Raw genomic sequence first — 21,913 nt, 5'->3', positions numbered from 1 at the left:
ATTGGATATTTACCGGATCCAGATTCCAACCGAGCGTTTAAAATACAAACACACAAAAAACAAAAACACTTTCTTCAGAAAATTTCCTTTTCCAAATTACAGGGTTTCTTTTTCACACATGCGAAACTGAAAATTCAACCATCCATTTTCATCATTTCATTTCTATTACGATCAGAGTTCATTTCATTAAAGATAAGATATATCCGATCAATCTAGTCCAAGTTGTCGTGTAAGTTGCTTTTTCGTTTATACTTTCTTTTAACCAAATAACTGTTTCTGCTTTTTAGTCACACCGCCCTGTTTTTTTTTTTTTTTATTCACTTTGCTTGTTCCAATTTCTATCTGTTTTTCTAGTTGATAGCATGGCGGATGAAAATGCAACTGGAAATTCCAACACTGAAACCTCTGAATCAATTGTTGAGATAAACATTAAGACCTTGGATTCACAGATTTATCGCTTTCGAGTGGACCGAAATGTATGCTTTTCTAGCCCCTTTATGTTTTTAAATATTGTGATAACTTTGTTATAAACAATTTTAAAGAACATGTGTACTGAAGGTTGAATGCATCTGTTATAATTTGTTTACTTTTGCAGATACCAGTTCCATCATTGAAGGAGAAAGTAGCAAGTCAAAGTGGTGTTCCAGTTGAGCAGCAACGGCTGATTTTTAGGGGGAAGGTCTTAAAGGATGATCATCTACTCTCCGAAAAATCGTATCCTACCATTTTTTAGTATTGTGAGATATCTCCTGTTCATATTTTTGGAGCTGACTGAAGCTCACATTGTGCCATTGGTTCATGTGGAACAAGTGAAAACTTCACTGCCAATTCTTCTGTTTCCAGATCAATATATCGTACTTGTTAACACTATTGAAATGTGTTTAGCAGATCATTTTCTTCACTGTCTAAAAGGTTTTCCTCTAGTTGTAGTGTATGACAGACCTACTAGTGTGCAACTGTGCATCATAATTTTATTTTTTGCCATGTCTTCAATGTATTTTGTGTCACTCCATAGTCCTGTGGTTCCCTGACAAATACCTAGATGTGGAAGGTGGGCATACACTTCATCTAGTAGTAAGGCAGCCGGTCCAATCACAAACTCCAACTGGGGGAAACTCTGGGGAGGCCAGTGGGCACAGCGACACCCGAGGTATGGATTCTTATTTGATTGTATCTTTTGGTGATTTGACATTAGTATTTGTAAAAGGATGTACAATCATGGATTTTCTTGATTCGTGAAATTGAAATCGTTTACCTTCTATGGAAGCAGCTTCACTACGTATTTCATGGGTAGGTATCACATTTGTACTGATCAATCTTAGTCCAATCCATGGATATAGTACACTCTTAGTTGTCTATGAAGAGAGGCTGCTGCCTATTCGAGTTTGTAAATCTACGAAATGCTGATCAATTTCATGTGTGATAGCCAATCTCTGCATCACATGGGTCATAATCCGTTCTGTTATAGCAATGTGATTCCTTGGTTACTGTATATATATACCTATCAAACAGTGATTTACGAGCACTTGACTGATGCTTTGACCAGGAAATGATGCTAGCTCTGGAGCCCCACGTCACAGGGTTGGTCAAGTTTCACACAGTGTACTTCTTGGAACCTTCAATGTCGGGGACCAAGGTGGTGAAGGCAGTAGTCCAGATCTTTCGTCCAGGCGATCTTTCTCGGGTAAGCTCTTCACAGTTCAGCAGCGTGCCAGTGCAGTATATAAGTTTATTATAACAAATAAATTTAACTTTGTTTTCATTTTCCCCCTTTTCTTGTAGATTATTGGAGCGGTCCTAAATTCTATCGGAATTGGTAGTCAGACTCCTACTGGTGGATCTAACAATCTCTCATCGGGGATGCCCGTGAGTAAAGTTCCTTTTTTCTTTCTTTTTTGCCCTCTCAAGGAGCTATTTCTTTTGGTTTTGCAATAGCGCTGTTGTCAATGTTGTGCACTTTAGGCTAATTTCAAATTAGTCTTGTTGGGCCTTTAAATGATTAGAATTTCGTCTTCCAGTCCAATGGTTCTAGTCAGACCTCTCAAGGAGTTGATACAGATAGAACACGGGAAATAGTGGTGGTGGGAGCCAGGCAGCAAACCACATGCCACCTGGGCAGACATTCACCCATCGTCCATTCCAGTTCTGTGAACCAGTCCTTGCCATTTCCTTTGACAGGGGCTGCGGTGGTTGTTCCTTCTCCTCAAATGGTTTGCTCCTCCCCGAGTTCCTTCTGCTTTTGTATTGTATTTACTAAATACTTAATTTTGTCCTTTTGTTTTAGCCCATTCCTGATGCTTTACACACTCTTTTTTAGTTTATGAACCGTATGGAGCTTGCTTTATCAGCCACAGGTAATACCTTAAAATAAGTGTCCATTGAATAGTCCTCCAAACTAAGCCGGTTGACAGAAATAATGATTTTATTTGGCTATCAAGATAAGAATTTTGTGGTATATGCAGGGTATTGGCAATCTCCTTCACCCGTTAATGTTGAAGATTCACCTAGGGAGATTTACCTTCTAATGGACGGGACTGCCTACCCTGAAGCACTGATTGTCATTCTGAGACGAGCACAACAACTTATTAGTGGTCATGGTGTAGCTGCAATTTCTGTACATCCCTCACTTGTTGTATTTGAAATTTTTAATGATTGTACTAGTATTCCTTGGATGTATTTAGCGTAGGTAGATGTCATTGTTGGTTAATATCGTTTTGTATATATGTGCAATTGCTGCTTGTAGGGTTGAGTTATCTGTATCTTTGATATCAAAACTCACACTTACATCCCGGCTCCTCGCACCGTGGAGATCGCTCTCACAACACATCAGATCCTTCCATACTTAAGGAGTACACACACATGGATGTCTTGTTTCATATAAAGCAATAACCCATGTTACTCTTCAGACACACTCATTTTACTCATGGATAGAGTCAAATATTTAACTTTTCAGCAAATAAGAAGTAGATAATACCATGGTTTTGTGTAATTATTTTATGGCAACATAAGTTAATATCTTGTGTCTTTTTGAATTGAAAATACGGAAGTTATAGCGGATGCCTATTTCAGATGCATTTCTCCTTTCCTTTTAATCTTCCATTTTTTAACTTGCTCTGTAGCACATTGCTGGGCGTCTTGAAAGTGAGGGAGGTTCCAATGATTCCTCTGTTCGAAACCAAATTCAGACTGAATCAGTACAAGTTGGTCTAGCAATGCAACATTTAGGTTCTCTTCTCTTAGAGCTTGGCCGCACAATTTTAACACTTCGGATGGGGCAGTCTCCTGTATGTTTTCCTTCAAATTGCTTTTCTTCCTCATTTTTTTGTTTTAATGTCTTATTCTAATCTAATAAACATTATTCATTAGCACGTCTTTTGGTCCTCTATTGCAGGCTGAATCTCTGGTGAACACAGGACCAGCTGTTTATGTATCTCCATCTGGGCCAAGCCCTATAATGGTTCAGGTTAGTTCTTCTCCATTTCTCCCATTTCTCCTCTCTCCACCATTGTCAAGCTTTCCAGTGTATGTTCGTAATATGTATGTGAATTTGTGCTTTATGGCTCATACAAACACTTCTTGCAGCCCTTTCCACTCCAGACCAGCTCCATGTTTGGTGGTTCTGCTTCTTCTCAGGCAATTCCTGGAACAATGGGTCCTCTTGGCCCAGGAGATGCCCTCAGGAATGTAAATATTCATATACACGCGGGTGAGTTACACTTTGTAAAACTCCGTACTTGTATGATTGTGTAACGTGTCCTCAAACCTCGTGTATCCCTTATTGGATTAGCTTGATGCTGATGTCTCATCAGTTGGTTCTAGAGCAACTAATGGGGAACACACTCGTCAGGAATATCCTAATGGATCTCGCTCAGGTGATTCAGGTTCAACACGCGTGTGAGGAATGTCATTGCTGCAGTACGTTCTCCTGGAGAGGCAGCAAACAATGTTCTAAATGCTATCCACCCTCAAGCAAGGACTCAGCAGAATAACCAAAGTCATCCGCCCCATTCGGAAATTCCTAGTACTCAAGTATCAAGCACGCCACAACCCAGCATAGGCAATTCACCTGCCGAATCTGTTTCCAATCTTGTTTCGGAAATCAATGCTCAGCTAACAAATCTTGTTGATAGTATTCGTGGAGGAAATCAGGTTCCATCAGGTAACTAGAAATTAGTGCTTCAAATGGACACGTTCCTGGGATAGATTCGCTAAAACTCTTTTTTGTCTTTAGGACAATCAGAAGATTCAACTCGTCAGGGTTTGTCTAGTGAAACTGGAACAAACAATAATCTAAAGGATCCTCAACAAGAAAACCTGACAGTTAATGGAGCTGATCAATCCGAAGCTTCCTCGTCTGATTGTATTTCTGAAAGGGAAGACCAGCAGGTAGATTACTTTGAAAACAGAGTTTAAACGTAGGACATATTTCTATGCGTTCGTAAAATGCATGCATGCGACTCTAGATATAAACTAGATTCATTGGTACCTTCCTGCAGCAACTTGAATGCAACCAAGCTAGTAGGGAAGAAGGGGAGATAGGTGGCATCCAGAGTTCAAAAGAAGCATCATCGTCTACCTCAACAGGGTTCCCTTCTAGCTCCCCTGGCAGAGAAAATTCTCTCCCTGTCAAATCAGAAGATAATTCTGAGGAAGACTCAAAATCTAGTCCCATCCATGAACCTCTTGCGGCTGATAAAGCTGTTCCTCTGGGTCTAGGACTGGGAGGTCTGCAGCCGCCGAAGGTATGTAGGTGTTTTTATTAGCAATCTCATTGGAATGCTTAAATATCAGATATCATTTAAGATCACCTGCCTTTCAAGTGTCCTTCAGGTGGAAATTTGTTTAGTTGGTCTATACTCAATTGGTGAAGGCCAAATCTTTGAAATTTTTTAAACCCTACTTAACACCTTATGTTTTTCTCCGATTTAGACTTCCACCTTAAAGTCTTAGACTTTGACCTCAGTCAGTGTGAAATTCATTGAAGGGATTAATCAATGAAATCTAGAGATTGATGATGTATATTTGATTCTGCACTCAATTTGTTCTCTTTCAAACAAAATTGACTTCCAGTTTGTATTCTTCAATCTTTATGCAGAAAAGGGCAGAATAAATACCTAATTAACTTTTTAATGAAAATATTCGAGAACATAATAATTAATAAAGAATAAAAAGCCTTTTATTCAAGTGCTATTACTACTCTCAAGTTCTTGTGAATTTCAGACTTTTGTGAAACATAGATTGCCTAGGGATAGAGTACTACAAAGTGAAGGTCGAGTCTTTCTTATCCATGAAAATGAAAAGAATTAAGAAAATGAAAGCTGAAACTTTAGATTACTGAAAATAGCTGCAATGTTTACTTGTAACTCACATTTACTGGGTGGTGTTTCCAAATTAGACACACTCACACCGCGCTTGAATCACTGACACTTGCATTGAATTTTACAAGTACTTGGTTATGCCTCAGTTTGTGCCGACTGTGATGACTCTAAGTAGCATACTGCTTGAGCAACTGATGATTACTGCCTCAATGCAACCTATGCTTTTTGTTTGTTGTTGTAGCTCAACATTCATGTTTTTGTTACTTTCTATTCAAGTTGAATGATTGAATGTTGCAGAGACGGAGTAGGCAAGTGAGGTCTCAAGGGAAGAATGTTAGTGGAACAAGCCTTGTTCAACCTATTAGTGAGAATGAGCAATCCATTGCCACTGGCCAAGAGATTTTGCGATCTCTTGTTTCTCATGGCTCCAACACAAATACAAGAGATGCAAATGGTCCTTCAGTGCAACCATCTCCTGCAATTGGGCAGTATATGCAGAATCTGCCAGCAGGAGCACCCGATCCCAATGGTCAGATTGATGCTGCAAGCATGATGTCTCAAGTTCTGAATAGTCCCGCTTTGAATGGTCTATTGGCTGGGGTGTCGGAGCAAGCAGGGATTGGTTCCCCTGGTGGTTTGAGAAACATGCTGGAACAGTTTACTCAAAGCCCCTCAATAAGGAATACACTCAATCAGATTGTCCAACAAGTAGATGGCCAAGAGCTTGGTAACTTATCAGAACTGGCAAGGGGTCAGGGTGGTGGATTAGATTTGTCAAGAATGGTTCAACAAATGATGCCCCTTGTCTCACAAGCTCTGACCGGGCTTTCCACCTCTCATCAACCTTCACATGGTCTGGAGTCTAGGGATCAGCGACAGAGTAATATTAGTGGGCAAATTAGAGTTGACAAACCAGACCAAAACTCTCAGGTTTTTCCTTTACTGGTACCCTTTTTGCTTCCATTGACTAGGATATAGCACCCTTTGAAAGTGATATGCACTTCATTTTACATAGATTTACTGTACTATTCTTTTTATATTTTTTGAATCTTACATCCAAGTCAGCTTGATATCTTTTCACCAATCCGAGAAAAATAAATGATTTTAGTTTTCACTTCATGTTCCATCGTCCTCTTTCTATTATTTACCGTTGATAAGTACTAATAGCTTAATTCAATTGGCTCGTCCGGTTCATTTGTTTGAAATATGCTACTTGATTGGCCAATTTTGCCTCATTGTGATCCATCAACACATCCTTTTCTCTAATACTTGCAGACTAATCTTCCACAAATTGCCCAGAGTATTGGGCGAAATGATCCACCTGGAGATGTTTTCCGCAGTGTGGTGGAACATGCTGCTAGTTTATCGGTGTGAAGAAGGTTCTGAAGATCTTGTTGAAGAATTGTGCAGCAACGAGGATCTTGCCAATGTATGTCCTTTCTTTCTTCACAAATTCTTAGCAGTTTGTCTTGTGTTAAGCAGTATACGGTGAATTTGTAAAAGTGAAAAAGTGCTTTACATACATGCTTTTAAGATGTTCTTTCTAAAATTCAAAACATGTCTGCTACCTGAAATGAATTTGTAGACACGCCAGAGGGGAATGCCTTTCGATGCTTCCTTCCTTGTGTGTTGCAGGTGTCAGGAAATGGTAAAGACTGACATAGAATGGTCGGGACTCGGGTCCCAGTTTGGATCCAGTTTAATCCATATTCGCGAGGCAATTTTATATTTTACATTTTTTTTATTGTTGTGTGATTAAAGAAGGAAATTTTTTCTGACAGGAATTCATGGAGATGCTACACCGTAATATGCCTTAGTGACTGGGGTTGATTTTAGGTCTCAGACGAGATTTTTGTCTGATTTTCTCTTGGTTTGGTATGTAGTCATATTACATGTTCTGTAGTTCTATATGTATCATTTCAATAGCTGGTAACAGTTGCCAATATCAAGGTTTTCAAATTGGTTTCATTAACTCGTGAATCAGGATATGTTCTATAGCAACTTCCACTGTGCTTATTTCAGATTTGTGGCAGGAGGAAACATTTAGAGATTCTCTCAGATTTTCATGGTTTTCGATTGACACCTTCCGTTGTAACTTGAGTTTCCTGTGAAAATTCCTTCCTCAAAATTACATTGGCCCCCGTTCTGTGAAAACATGTGTGGTGCATTGGTTTACATGTGTGTTAGAGAATGCCTGTGCCCAATTTTTTTTTTTTTTTTTTTTCCCAAGTTTTTACACGAGGGAGCTTTGAGGATAACTTGTTCAAGAAATTAAAAGCTTAGATGCCAAGAGAAGCTTAGCAGCTTAGAGGTTTTGGCATTCACAATCGACCGTAGCGGTGTCATATTCTCCCCCCCCGGGTATTATTATTTATCAAGTTCGTCCCTACAACATGCAAGCAAGCAAAATGACACCAGTTGGATATGGCCATAGAGGGAGGCGTGCCAATGTTTCTAAGAACATTTTTCATTTAATTATTGCTGGGGAATAGTCGTATTGCCCACGGCTAATGAAGAAAGACTCGACCCATAATGAGGAAGCACCATTAAGTTGTTCCCTAATGCTCGTCCAGACACGGGAAAAAGGTTACCTGGTCTCTGGCGCATAAACTTATACCGTCTCTTTATTTCACAGTAGAAAATTTATTTTTCTAAGGACTAAGGTAGTGTTGGGGATATGCTGATGGTCTATGGTCTAGACTTATTTTTGTCCGGTTGAACCAGGTTAAGTCGAAGGAACACAGTTATCGACACTTTGGAGTCTTGGAGAGCTTGGCATACAGGATACCTAAATATCTGGAAAGTTATTCTGGAAAGCTATAGGCGATATAGTGATTTACCTTTATTTTTGAATTCTAGAAGACTAGACCCTCCCTTTCTCCACCCGTGTTTAAATTTTATACTTCTTCTGAGTGATTGTTTGAGACTTTCAGATAAGGGTTAAGTAGTATTAACCCCCTATTAGATGAGCCAATTAGGATTTCCCCCCTTAGATGGGAAATTAGGGTTTTTCTCCAAACACACGGTCAATTTGGTTTTACTGTTAATTTTTAAGTCAAATGGCTGAAAATAATACAATTGTCCCACCTAATTAAAATTGAATATTTGTTTTTTGAAAATAATGAGGGCATTTGTGTAATTTTCAGTTGTTTGACTTGAAATTTAACGGTCAATCCAAATTGACCGTGTGTTTAGGGAGAAGACCCTAATTAGCCATCTAGTGGGGGGAGGAGAAAATCCTAATTGGCTCATCTAGTAAAAGGGTAATACTAGTTCACCTTTAAGATAATTCTCTCTTGCGGTATGAATAGCATTCCAAGTTACAATGATTATGAGTAGCCAGCTCCAAAGTTTTCCATCCGCTCGATTGTGTGATTGCTAGTTTGTTTAGACAAACATATGCACTTCTTTACAGACCCTGGGAAAGATCTAAATGTTCATTCATTGATGGGACAACAACACAACTAAGACAAATACCTTATGGGGACGAATATGTACAACTGTACAATTACAAATTTACCCAAAAACTTGTTATTTTTCGGCCCTAAGATTTCTTTTTTTCTTCTCACTTACTACCAAATTTACAATAGCAATAAGATATTAGAGCAGAGCATCTCTAGATGGAGACATCAAGTGTCAATTTGCCTCTACCATTTGGAATTTATGCCAAATCTAACTCTAAGAGCAAGTCTAATAGGGTGTTATATGGGCTGTTAAAAAGCTATATAACACTCTAAACACCAAAATGTTATTCCAATGGAATTGCTAGAAGGGTCTTAAATTTGGCACAGTTTCTGCCGTTTATTGCCTCTATTGGTAATTTGTTTACAGAGATGCTTCCGTCCAAAAAAAATTCAAACTTAATCGAGTCTGGCCCGATTGACGTATGTTTGGGCCTTGTCGATCGTCCATCACTAACACGCAACTTATTTTGAAAGCGTTATTAGACCCGGGCCTGTGTTGTTGTAGACTTGTAGGTGCGAAGAAAATTGAGCTTTTGCAAAACCATAATCAGTTAATCACCTTACCACTAAAAATGGAAATCGGCGAAGCAGCAAAGCCAAAAAAGACAGGTGGTCGACAGTGTTCAATCTGTAACCAAAGGAGACCAGCACTTAAAAGACCTAAAACCCTAGAACAGGTGTGGTGTGTGCTCTACTTCTAATCCAATTTAACTTCACAGTTAAACTAACCCAATTTCTCTACTTAAAGATTTGTAGGGAATGCTTTTATGCTGTGTTTGAGGATGAGATTCACAAGGTCATTGTTGACAATAAGTTATTCAAGTCCGGTGAACGCATTGGCATTGGTGCTTCTGGTGGTAAAGGTAATATCAAAATTATCTGGTTATTAAAATTCTTCAAATAGGAAAGGTTAAAAAACACAGTATTCAATTATTTTTTTATGCAGATTCAACTGTCCTTGCTTATGTGTTATCGGAATTGAATAGGCGGCACAACTATGGACTCGATCTCTTTCTTTTATCTGTTGATGAAGGTATCACGGGTTATAGGGATGATTCACTTGAAACGGTTAAAAGAAATGAACTTCAGGTAGTCTTAACTTCTTCACTATTATTATCCGCACAATGCTCTTTGTTCATGGTTCGCTTTGATGTATATATAACAAGCATTGGACATGTTACTTTGTGCTCACATTAATCCTTTCTTTATGCTCTCTCTTCAGTATGGGTTGCCACTTAAAGTTGTCTCGTACAAGGACTTGTATGGATGGACAATGGACGAAATAGTGAAGATGATAGGCTTGAAAAACAACTGCACGTTTTGCGGGGTTTTTCGGCGTCAGGTATGGGATTTGTTGTTTGTTGGTTTTGCCTTGATTCTTCTTTACAAGCGGCATTTTTTTAATCATTACTAGAAACAAATTGATAGCTATAGAAGTAATCCTCCATGCCATAATAAAATGGAAAGCATACATTTGAAAATTTTGAATAAATCCCTCCCCCAAACACCCAGATTGGCTTTATGAATGTGTGCTTGTACTTCTCACTCTCAGTGCTACGACTTCCAACCACAATCTGAAGCTGAAGAAAGAATTTGAAGCTTTTCTTTGAAACTTACCATTTTTGTAATTCTTAAGTACTTTTTCATTTTGTTTATATGAGGGGAAAATGGGTTGACAATTTAAAAGCCTAGTTACAGGGTTAGACCTTAACTTTCCCAGAATTTTCACAATGAATAACACAAACTTTCATTTTTTATGCCAACAAAAAGCAGTTGAAATTGATGTTTTAGATTTTGTAGTTCTGAACATGCCATCTGGAAATACTCTTTCTTTTTCTGGTTTCCAACTACATTACACTAGAAAAATCAATTATCACAGTAGAGAAACTTGATATATGTGAAGGCTCTTGATCGAGGTGCTGCTCTGTTGAAAGTAGACAAGCTTGCAACCGGGCATAATGCGGATGATATTGCCGAAACTGTTCTCTTGAATATTTTGCGAGGTGACATTGCTAGGTAAGCCGTCCTCTATAAACGTTTGCTATCTTTTAGTTGTTGCTTCTTCTTGGTATATTAAACATACTAAATGGTTTCTATTTTGTAGGCTGGGTAGATGTACTTCCATAGTCACAGGTGAAGATGGACCAATTCCAAGATGCAAACCTTTCAAATACACCTATGAGAAAGAGATTGTTATATATCCTTGCAGTATAAGTATTCATTTATGATAAACTGCTAGCATCATTTGTAACTTTAATCCCTTGTTGTCTAGTTTTTGTTGCTAAACCTTGACCAGATATTCACGTATGCATATTTTAAAAAGCTGGACTACTTTTCCACTGAATGTAAGATGTCATTTTGCATTTCAATCACTTGTCTATTTCCTATATATTGTTCATCTACTCCCTGATATCTTTGGATTACTCCCCAACACTGGTCCGAAACCCAATACCGTTTAACCAATGGTCGGGGTATTGAATTATCCCATCACAGTTACCACTGAGGTTTTTTGCTCACACACATGCAAATGTTTTTTCTATATGACCTTATGGGACAAAATCCAAATACTAACTTTTAGTTTAGATCCATCATCTACATCCATCTAACACTCTTTTGTTTTTATGTCAGGCATTTATTCACCTAATGCATATCGTGGTTTTGCTCGCGAATTCATTAAAGATTTGGAAAGAATCAGGTGTGATGCTATCTAATATGCGTATCAGCTTGAAATTTAGCAGTGAAATAGGATTTATGATGGCGGTTGAGTAGCCACTTCTGCATTAGAATTTGTGCTTGTGCTTTAAGTAAATGAGTTTACCCATGCAGACCCAGAGCCATACTAGATATCATTAAGTCAGGAGAGAGTTTTAGGATCTCCAATCAAACAAAAATGCCAGAGCAGGGGACATGTGAGCGCTGTGGTTACATTTCTAGCCAGGTATGTCTTTCGTTGTCCTTTTTTCTTGTATAATATATTATGAAAAATAAAGTGGCCCGCAGCAATGCCTGCCCTGTAATCTTAATCAAATTATTCAGAAAGTTGTCTTATAATGTTCGAAATATTAAAAGTAAATAGTGGCTTATAATACTCATTTTATTCGGAGAACTGTCTTTCTTTACTTTATTTAAATGTAGGTAATGTCGTAATGACCGACCTTCTAATAAATTGGTGTTCAGAAATGGTGCAAAGCATGTGTTTTGCTGGAGGGATTAAATCGTGGATTGCCGAGGCTGGGAATTGGCAGAACGAGAGGCCTTAATGGTCATATGACAGGGGTGGAGAAGGCAGATGGAGCGCAGAGCATTCAGAGCAAACAATGCGGAACCTTGGACTTCTGATGTGAGATGCCCATAGTAGGTTAGGTCTTCGAACACAACTTAATGCTTATGTGTTCATTAACAGTAACAGGCCATTGAAACAAAACATTGATGTAATATTATTACGATTTTCCTGTATAAAATGATAATGTGTGAAATTATTACTGTCTGCTTAAATACCAAAATTTTCAGTTCTGCCTTTCATGAGGAGAGCACCAAAACTATTACCCTTTCTTGCGGAATAAGTATGGTGAAGCAATGAGGAAAACCATACTCAGGCTGCGGAAAAGGGCACCGTCTTTCATGTGCAGGCGTGTACCCATTGCTTATATAGTGTAGTCATGTTCATTGTTTGCACACACTGACTGGGTACCCTGATTGATAAGGGGGCATCACTGAGAACTGATAGTTAACTTGATCGTAAATTGCTTGGAATATTGGGTGCACTCATAGAATGATAGAAGCTGAACTGCTCCAACTCTAAAGAACCAATGCCCTGGTGGTTCCAATTGACACAGTTTACCAGTGCGCAAATGATTTTGTTCTTCAGATGTTATGCATTTCTCTGCATCAAAGCTTTTTAACTTGAAGGACTGGAGATACAATTGACATGAACATTAATTGTCTACTCACTCAACAAAATACAAGTGGAAGATCGAGAAAAACTTAATAATTATGAATCAACTACATCTTGAGCTGTTAATGGCAATGACTCCGCACCTTTCCCTGCTTCCCCCTCTTCAAACACCTTGATCAACACGGAATCAACATTCTCCTCAGGTTCCCAAGTAGCCTCATCAATGTCAGACCATTTCACCAAATATTCATTCTTCCCACCCTCCCCTCCTCTCTTACCCACCACAGCTTCAGCAACAGCATACTCTAATCCAGCTTCAAAATCTCTCACCAAGTCCTCTGCAATAAATCCCCCTCTCACCCATTCATTTGATCCACCATCTTTCCACCTTACCAAATATTCCACCTTATCACCTTTCCCTCGTTTCTCCAATATCTCTTCCACCTCTGCGTACTCATATATAGCTTCTTCCAAAACTTTAATCACGCTCTCTAGTCCATATCTTCTTGCAAAGTGCATTGGATTTCCTATTGGTGTTGATAACAAAACTTCTCTTGCAAGATCCAAGGGTGTACGCCCTTTATCGTCTTCCACCTCAGGATCTGCCCCAAATTCTAGCAACATTCTTGCTACTCCTGGTCTAACATAACCAGCTGCCATGTGTAGAGCTGTAAGTCCACCACGTATTTCTTGATGATTCACATTTGCTCCGGCGGTGGCTAGTAGCCGTACACAGGGCTCAGAGCCTAGTCCTGCAACGAAGTGGAGTGCAGTGCGCCCATCTTCGTCGACTGCATTTACATCACGACCGCCTATCTGGTTAGCTTCTTCTTGTTCTAATTCGGAAGTTAATACATTTTGGAGGGCATTTTCATCAACCTTTTGGCTGCATTCCACCAAGGCATTTCGTACTCAGCAACGACGTCTTTGGAGATGTTGGTGGATGGAACCCATGATGGAGTATGACCATCTTTCCATTCAATGAGGTACTCCATTCCTTTATACTCTTGGGCAGCTCTGCTTCCTATAATCCTATTAACTTCACCATATGCTTCTTCTTCTTCTTCTTCTTCGTCATCTTGTTTAACGAGTTCATCTTGATCAGTGAAGAATGAGGTTCTTTGTGATTGTTGATTGTCCACAGCTGAAGCTGTGAAGTTGAAGTTTGAAAAATTGCGGAGACGTAGAGGTAGAAAGGTTGGATTGGTTGTGGGTTGAGAAGTAGTGTTGGGTGTCGAGTAGAGCTTGAGACGAGAAAAGAAAGAGTTTGCGAACAGAGCTTCCATTAGTGTTTGAGTGGTTTACTGGTTGAGTAGGTTTGGAGAGGAGTTCGGCATGGGACACAAATGCGACTGATCCAAAAGAGGCTCAGAAGTGAGAGATTCCGGATAAGAAACCCCATCCAAGTGCCCACTCTATATTCCAGGTCAGTTTCGTAATTAGATTATACGTAGTTTTGACAGGTTGATTCATGGGTTGGGCCTTGAAATAAAAAATTAAATATAACGGGATCCACACTCTATAAACGGACCCACACAATTTTAGTTAATTTCAAAATCTCTATACCCTTCCAAAAATAGATTTGAAAATGTGTTTTTTTTTTTAACTGTCTAGATTTGAAATTTTGCAATCCATTTTTGACATATTTAGAAATTTTCAAATGAGTCTATTTTTGTAGAGATGTTTTCTATGGTGAGAAGGTAAGATCTACAAAAAAATCAAGTCTTAAATGAATTTGTAGAGTGAAATATAGACCAATGTATAAATTGTTGTATAAAAAGTAGAGGAATTTTGACTTAACTAAACCCCCCATTTTTAAAATCATTTGAGTTTGCTTCCCACTCCGTCAATTTTGTGTATAACAGATGTTGATATTTTAGCTATTGACTATTTTCCCTTATGAAATAGCCGTTTGATTGTCTCCACATTAACACACACACACACACACACACTCTCTCTCTCTCTCTCTCTCTCTCTCTCTCGTATTTTACATATTCAATCTCATCTCGCAAGAGTATTTTTTTTCCGGCTGGAACTAATAATGAAGGATGGGCTGAAGTGGGGTCCAAACTACTGAAGGTAGCTGAATCACCGGAGTCCATTTCAAGATCAAGAGCAAAGGTGGTGACGACTCCTCCCCTTGTTGGAGAAGGACAAATAATTACCTCAAACAACACCCAAAAGAATATATACAGAAGGGAGAGCTTGGTATGTTAGTAGACCCACTATTCAGATCAGTTCTAATTGTATGGTTCTTAATGCTTCGTGGTGGTCCTCAACTATCTCTTGTTCGGCATAGAAGGGGATTCTAGATTGGAGATGGATACAACAAAATGTTCGGTCAAGCAGATTTGAGGATCATAGATGGGGGTGGAGCTCTTGTCTTTTTGAACTCCGAGTCAGAAGCTGATAGACTATCAAAGATGCTGCCTCTTGAGTTATGGTGTGGGGATATCTGTTTCAAAAAGTGGAATCCATAAAGGGGAGCTAATACTAGAGAAGCTATAATGTTAAATGAGGTGGTTTTGTATTTTGTGGGGGTTCATCTACATCTTAAAATAGCAGATATTGCAGATTCTTTGGCTAAAGTGTGGACACGTGAAGGAGTTTGATGACGTGCCCCTTGATTGCTATAGATTCGAAATTAGAGCCAAGGTGCAAGTCGCCGATCTGGGCTGCCTCCCTCGCATTATCAACATTGATTGAAGAGTGAGGATATGTTTTTCCCATTTGGGTAGAGCTAAGTTCAATGGCGGTGTTGCGTCTACAGAAGAGGAGGCGGACTCCAATGATTCTGTTGCGACTCTGGTTTCTGTTGGTGATGATGAGGTGTCAAGCTCTAATGAAATGGAGGGAGAAGACATATTCGTGTCCCTTTCTGCTATTGACACATACCAGGCTGATGCTACAAGCCATGTAGATGTGTGTTATGGACCAAATCAACTAACTAGTTTTCAAAACGAAGTGGAGGGAACCCCATCTAATTGTAATTGGAATTTCGAATGTGCTGGTGCTGATTATGACCTTCATCTCACCACTCTTGCGAAAGGAATAAAATACGAGAAGAGATTTATATAAAGGAATAAAATATAAAATGTAAAATACAAGAGAGAGTGCAAGAATTAAATAATGACAATTTTTGGGGGGTTTTCACAAGTTGGGTTTAACGTGTTAATGTGGGGGGCAATCAAATGGTTATTTCATAAAGGTAAAATAGTCAATAGCTAAAATATCAACGTCTGTTATACACAAAATTAACGTATTGGAGGGCAAACTCAAATGATTTTAAAAATAGGGGATTTAGTTAAAATGCTACCAAACTTTGGGGGGTTAAATTAAATTTCTCCTAAAAAGTATTATATATAAATCCCTCCCCCTATATATCATGGGTTTGGCCTCAGGATTCAAGTATACAAAGTTAAAAATTACAAAACCATAAATTTTGTGGCAGTACATGGAATTTGAAGGCCAGGGCTGAATGTGGGCGTATCAAAAAAAAAAACAGATTAGCTCTAATAGATAGTCGGATAGACAGTTGCACGGAGTATATGGTACGTAGAAGATATCACTACTCTGGCCTATTTAACGACATACTATTGCGTAAATAACGTGGTTTGCATTGACAGACATGCCCACATGTATCAATGTAAATCTACAACTAACAATTAGTAGATCAATTAAGTAGGTCGAATTAATAGGTATATATATAATACCGTTATACCCATCGCTAGTATAGGCCGTTCTGTAAATATTGTCGCTGGGCGTCTATGACATTTTGATCGATACCTGTATATTTTTTATTAGTGTAGCACACTATGCAGAAGTGCGGCGGAATACTTTCAACATATCGAACTCAAATATAGTGCTTACATAGGAATATAATGGTCTATTTTCGTCAAGAGAAAAAAAAATATGAAGTAGTTCTTAATTCTTATATATGCCAAATCAATCTATCTAATAAAACTTAGCGGAATCTGAAGGCTACAAATTCTCCTCACAAATTATGACATGGCATATTTAAAGTATTCTACGTTTTGAGTTGTTTACTCTTTTTATATGTGATTCACTCAATCACATTTGATAATAAAATAAAAAAACTATACAATAGTTGTTGTTGGACTATAGACTGGGATTTTAACAGTATGTTAGTGTTTAACTGAAAATAAAAAGAATTGAACTTTAAGTCACAACAATGGACTAAGTGCAACACCCACTAGGCTCTTGTGTATGGTGGTGTTATGTCAAACAGGTTGCGCCGAAGGTGCGATGAGTTGATCAGTGCCGTATGGCATGGGCACATACTAGTATCAATATAAATCTTCAAATTAATCCAAGTTCAAAAGCATTTTAATTCATAATATATCACTGGTATATATTATAGATGACTGTAAATCTGTAATACGGATAGATGATTTCGTTTCTCTTCAGAGTTCAAACTCTGAAATCCCATCATTGTCACCAAGTTCGGCGTTTTTTTGAAAAAAATGCGTTTAAAACCTGAGGTATTGGCAAGGCGTATGGTTCCAGTTTAAAACCCGGGTTTTTAAAAAAACCCCGTTTTAAACGTGTTTTAAACTTAAAAAACGTTTAAAACCCGAGATTTTGAAAATCTCCTGTTTAAAACTTTTTTATTATTTTTTTTTTCCCTAAAAGAAAACACGAAGAAGCAAAAGGGATTTTAGAGTTTACCTTTTTGAAGAGTGGGTGTTATATTGACTTATTGAGACAGTTCTATTTTGCTTTGGACTATTAATAATTAATTAGAAATTTTAAAGTTATTAACTTATTTGTAGAACTTGATTATGCCATTATGGTTGGTAATTAGTAGTATCTTATTTAGAGTAAGTGTGTTTTGGTAATGAATCTAAAACTTCAGTATTTGAATGAGTAATGATAATTTGATCTTTCGTGTATTTGAATTTTCTTTCATTTGTATTATTTTTATTTTTATTTTTATTTTCACGTGTTTTTTTTTCCACTCTTATAAAAAATCAAATTCTTTATCTATTATATTCTTTATCATCGGTTTTTATCATTTCTTTTACGTATTATACGTTTTAAACCCGTTTTTTATTCCCCACGTTTTTTTACGTTTTTTTTTTTTCTATTTTTTTCTCGAGACGTTATGTCGTACTTGGTGACAATGAATCTCATACAATGTGAATATAAAACTGATAAAACCATCTTAAAAACCGTGTGACGATATGAATTTTAAATCTATTTCGAAATGAGATGGAATAATGCGGTTGACACTCCCAATACATTCTTGATTTCAGTGTGACGTTGAAATCCCCAAAAACATTTAAGATGGTGGCTCGCAATTTATGAAACGATTGCCAGCAGCCTCCCGTAACTATGTATAGTCCATTATTCTATTAACATTCAAAAATCGCGACATGCGTTATCGATTTTTTTTCCCCCGATAATAGGGAGTTGTCGAATAGAAGCGGATAACATTCGTTATGTACTTAGCTTATGAATATATCTAAGAAACAACAGTAAAAGTCCAGCATGTATACTATTAGGGTAACTTAACGTTGGCAATGTAATGTTTTGAAGCTTCTAGGTAGCAATCACCATATATTCAGTCATTCACAATACTTCAAACATATGTCAGAGAGTGATTCACAACACTTCAAACGTCTTCATGCACGTCGATCCATAAAATTTTTATGGATCGTCGTGAATTCGCATTGATCAATTTCCATGTGTCATCTGTGTTTGATTAGGGAGCCCAGTTTAAATCTTGCATCTTTAATTCCATTTTATCCATAAAAAAAACTGGTAGTTTAAGATTTGAAAGTTATGCCTCGGTGTTATAGACTTATAGGTTACATTTATATATATTTTTTAAGGTATTTGTTATTGCCGGACTCCAATTTGTATTGGGCGGACTCCCAAAAAAAAAACGATTATTACAAGTGTGCTATTGGTTTCAAAAAATCCAAAAAAAAAACAATTATTACAAATATACTATTGATTCTCAAAAAATTGAATTCGAAACCCCAAACTTAAACGATCCGACCAGGTTGTTTGGACTAAGTCTCAAACGACTTGGCCATACCGTTTGGGACTTAGTCCAAATGACCCGGCCACACCAGTCAAGAGCCCAAAAAGCGAGCTTTTGAATTTTTTTTGAAAGTTCAAATCAACGACATGGCCATACCGTGCGGGTTTGTCCAAAAACGATGTGGTCATGTCGTTTATGATTTGGACTTATAAAAAAATGGTCACACCGTTTGGACTTAGAAAAATCCTCAACGATATGGCCACACCGTTTAGACTAAGTCTCCAACGATATGGTCACATCGTTTGGACTTAGTTCAAAACGATCTGGTCATGTCGTTTGGAATTTGAACTTTGAAAAAAAATTTCAAAGTTCTTTTTTTAGGCTCTTGACCGGTGTGGCTGGGTCGTTTGGACTAAGTCTCAAACGATGTGGCCAAGTCGTTTTGGGACTTAGTCCAAACGACTGGCCAAATAAGTTTAAGTTTGGGGTTTGAATTCAATTTTTGGGGACCAATGACATACTTGTAATAATTATTATTATTTTTATTTTTTAAACTAATAGCATATTTATAATAATTGTTTTTGTGGAGTCCATGACACAAATTAGGTCCCGCTAGATAATATGACCTTTTTTAATGAATACTTGTTCTTCTTGGGACCGACCCCAATTTGTGTTGGCAGGACCCAAAAACTAAAACACTTATTACAAATGTGTCATTGGTCCCAAAAGTTGTTTTGTGTTGAGGCGGACCCCAAACCAAAGTGAATTTGACTTGTTGCAACCTTTTTGACTTCTCTTCTATTCTCTTCTCTTCCACCATAAAAACCATAAACCCTTAAACCCTAACACTAAACACTAATGGAAGAGCCCAACCCCATTTTGAACATGAAGATGGCGAAGAAAATGTAATGCATCATGACCCCATTCAAGAAGAAAATATAGAACAAGTTCCAAGTGACCCCATTCAAAAAGAGAATGTAGAACAAGTTCAAAGTGAAGAAAATAGAGGAATGGATGATGATGCATTTAATAAGAATAAGATAAATCTAAATTAAACGTAATTATGAATGTAGTAATTATCTCTATTAGTATAGTATACCATAATTAACATGGACCTTTAAATTAGACCAACCTTTTTTCTACCATGAAATGCCCTTAATCAAATATTAAAATCAATTATTCAATGCCTTTGAGAAGGACTACTTAGTCATTTCATAATTTACTACCATCTATACCCTCAAGATTATATAGTAATTTAAGGGCGTATGTGTAAATTCAGGTCGAAATCAACTATCGCACCTATTCAATTGTTAAGCCTTACCCATCATTGATTGCCCAAATAATTACCATTTATGCGAAATTAAATCTGAGAAAACCGGTAGTCTCTTTTTCTTCTTTTCATCTTCTTCTTATATAAAGCCATTTCTCTCTCCCCAAATCTCCCATCATTTGCTCTCTCTTAGAAAAACTAAAACCTGAAAGAAAAAAAAAAAAAAAAACAAACAAACATATATCCCTAATTGTCTCTCTATCTGCCGATCCTTTCACTATCGTTGAAGTAGCAAAAACTGAAGCTTATTGAAATGGCAATATATTGTGTCGGATGCTTCAACTAAAGATTGGTTCAATCTCGAGTTGAAGTCCATCAAAGGTTAGTCGGTTTGTCTGTCGATCATTCTTCATGTTTGTTGATTTATTCTTTCAATCTTACTTTTTTTTTTAATTATTATTTATGAGAATCCCTCTTGAGGTTATCGGATTTTTTGGAGTTGGTAGGTATTAACTTGGCGAATCTTTATTTGTTTTGTTGTGGATCTTGTGGTGACCGAGCTATATTCTTTTCGGCTAAAATACAAGCAAATTGTTGGATGCTTATCGAAGTCATATATGGTTTAGTCAATAACTTTAGGAACTTGAGAAAAAATGAAAGAGAAAATTATTAATGTAGTATCTTGACCTATTGTTCATTCTTGAGCTTTTCATTCAACCTTTTTATTTTACAAAGTTGGTAACTTAATATACTTATGATTGATCAGACGGATCTTTGCATCGGATGAAGTATTAAGTATTAATGCGAAGTCTCAAATTTATTCGGATAGATCTTGAGGAGAGCGTGCTCAAGTGATCTTTGAAGATAGTATGGTCTCACCGAAAGCGGATAATGGTGCGAGAATCGGTACATTGTCCGCGAGAGATTGTTGATGAGGATAATTCGGTGAGTGAACCCGACACCGAGGAGAGTGTCGAGAGAATGTAGATGAAACGAGAAAATGATTCCTTCGATGACCGGAAGGCTGTAGATGACCAACAAGATTCCTTGGAAGACCGGAAGGCGTGGATGATCAAGAGAATGATTCCTCCGGGGGGCTTGAAGACGATAATAACACCAAAGCGAGTTCTCCGACGATAATGTGTTGGATCTTGATTTACTTTGTCAAGATGTTAAACCATTGGAAACCTCTGCTATTATGGGGATCGGATTGCAAGAGGTGCTAAACCTCATTGATGAAAAGGCTGGATAAACAAAATGTAGTGGAAACAAGGAGCTTTGATAAGTTCAATCGTAAGTGGAGGCCGCCACGTAATCGATGTTGACCGCGGCGGTTGGGCAATAATAGGTAATACCGGCATGTATGCGATATACTTTAGAAATTCTTGTAACTATCTAGGATGAGTTTAATTGTAGTTTCCCGTGCATCTCTTTGATTTTTTCATTGCTGTTGGTCTTTTTAAAGATGATTTTCATAGCCTTATTTCACACCCAAAGGAACGTATATCTTGAAAACCGAGCCTTAGTATAATGTAGTTGAATGCCCGTAGAGTTAAAGAATTCTTTATGGATAAGTTTTAATGTTGGATCACGAGAGTCTTAGGCGTGTGGCACAAATATCCGAGATATGGACATTCAAATAGGTTTAGTGAAAAGAGAATTGTAATTGACTCCCGGTTAAACTTTGCGAGTTCAGCGTAAATGTGTTTTCAATCGGTACTATTTTACGATTGGTGATTTAGTAGAGCATCGACCTCATTATATACTCCTACTCGAGAACGGTTGTCATTATGTTCTCATGATTTCTGTGGTAACTTTGACTCGCGTTTGAAGTAAAACGAAAATGAGCAGGTCTGTGAAAACAAGATTCCCACAGTCCAAATTGGGAATCTAAAATCTGACTGTATTGAAAGTGTACAATGCCTATATCCATGTTATCTGCTGCCAATAGAATGA

General features: G+C 37.7%; 3 protein-coding genes across 3 annotated transcripts; 2 read left to right on the top strand and 1 right to left on the bottom strand.

The window, feature by feature from the left end:
* Positions 1-37: 37 nt before the first annotated feature.
* LOC147520266 (Ubiquitin-like superfamily protein) lies at positions 38-7,397 on the top strand. The gene is given in 21 exon segments (XM_086594258.1): positions 38-229; positions 355-476; positions 596-737; positions 1,043-1,150; positions 1,547-1,684; positions 1,783-1,786; positions 1,788-1,866; positions 2,019-2,210; positions 2,285-2,354; positions 2,463-2,614; positions 3,120-3,284; positions 3,392-3,463; positions 3,583-3,706; positions 3,873-3,880; positions 3,883-4,159; positions 4,232-4,386; positions 4,497-4,742; positions 5,616-6,248; positions 6,594-6,689; positions 6,691-6,747; positions 7,100-7,397. Coding segments are annotated over 20 exon segments (2,868 nt in total). The 5' UTR covers positions 38-229; positions 355-362; the 3' UTR covers positions 7,136-7,397.
* A 1,808-nt stretch (positions 7,398-9,205) lies between these two features.
* On the top strand, positions 9,206-12,302 carry LOC147520265 (cytoplasmic tRNA 2-thiolation protein 1). The gene is made up of 10 exons (XM_086591845.1): positions 9,206-9,459; positions 9,531-9,645; positions 9,729-9,871; positions 10,005-10,124; positions 10,686-10,798; positions 10,887-10,979; positions 11,087-11,127; positions 11,411-11,477; positions 11,609-11,720; positions 11,960-12,302. Exons 1-10 carry the CDS (start codon positions 9,355-9,357, stop codon positions 12,119-12,121), a joined length of 1,071 nt encoding a protein of 356 aa, XP_086447971.1. The 5' UTR covers positions 9,206-9,354; the 3' UTR covers positions 12,122-12,302.
* Positions 12,303-12,626: 324 nt separating this feature from the next.
* CAO (chloroplast signal recognition particle component (CAO)) lies at positions 12,627-14,069 on the bottom strand. Its single transcript, XM_086591846.1, is given in 2 exon segments — positions 12,627-13,561; positions 13,564-14,069. Coding segments are annotated over 2 exon segments (1,188 nt in total). The 5' UTR covers positions 13,964-14,069; the 3' UTR covers positions 12,627-12,773.
* Between the last annotated feature and the right edge of the window lie 7,844 nt (positions 14,070-21,913).

Source organism: Coptis chinensis, chromosome 2 (assembly GCF_015680905.1).
Source record: "Coptis chinensis isolate HL-2020 chromosome 2, ASM1568090v1, whole genome shotgun sequence".
NCBI lineage: Eukaryota > Viridiplantae > Streptophyta > Magnoliopsida > Ranunculales > Ranunculaceae > Coptis > Coptis chinensis.
Note: the sequence above shows the minus strand (reverse complement) of the source record. Positions and strands in the feature narration are given on the sequence as shown.

Excerpts from the sequence above, each read along its gene's own strand:
- LOC147520265 (XM_086591845.1), top strand. The coding sequence starts at position 9,355 with ATGGAAATCGGCGAAGCAGCAAAGCCAAAAAAGACAGGTGGTCGACAG. Across the intron at positions 11,128-11,410 it reads GGACTACTTTTCCACTGAAT|GCATTTATTCACCTAATGCA; the intron begins GTAAGATGTCAT and ends TTTTTATGTCAG. Across the intron at positions 11,478-11,608 it reads AAAGATTTGGAAAGAATCAG|ACCCAGAGCCATACTAGATA; the intron begins GTGTGATGCTAT and ends TTACCCATGCAG.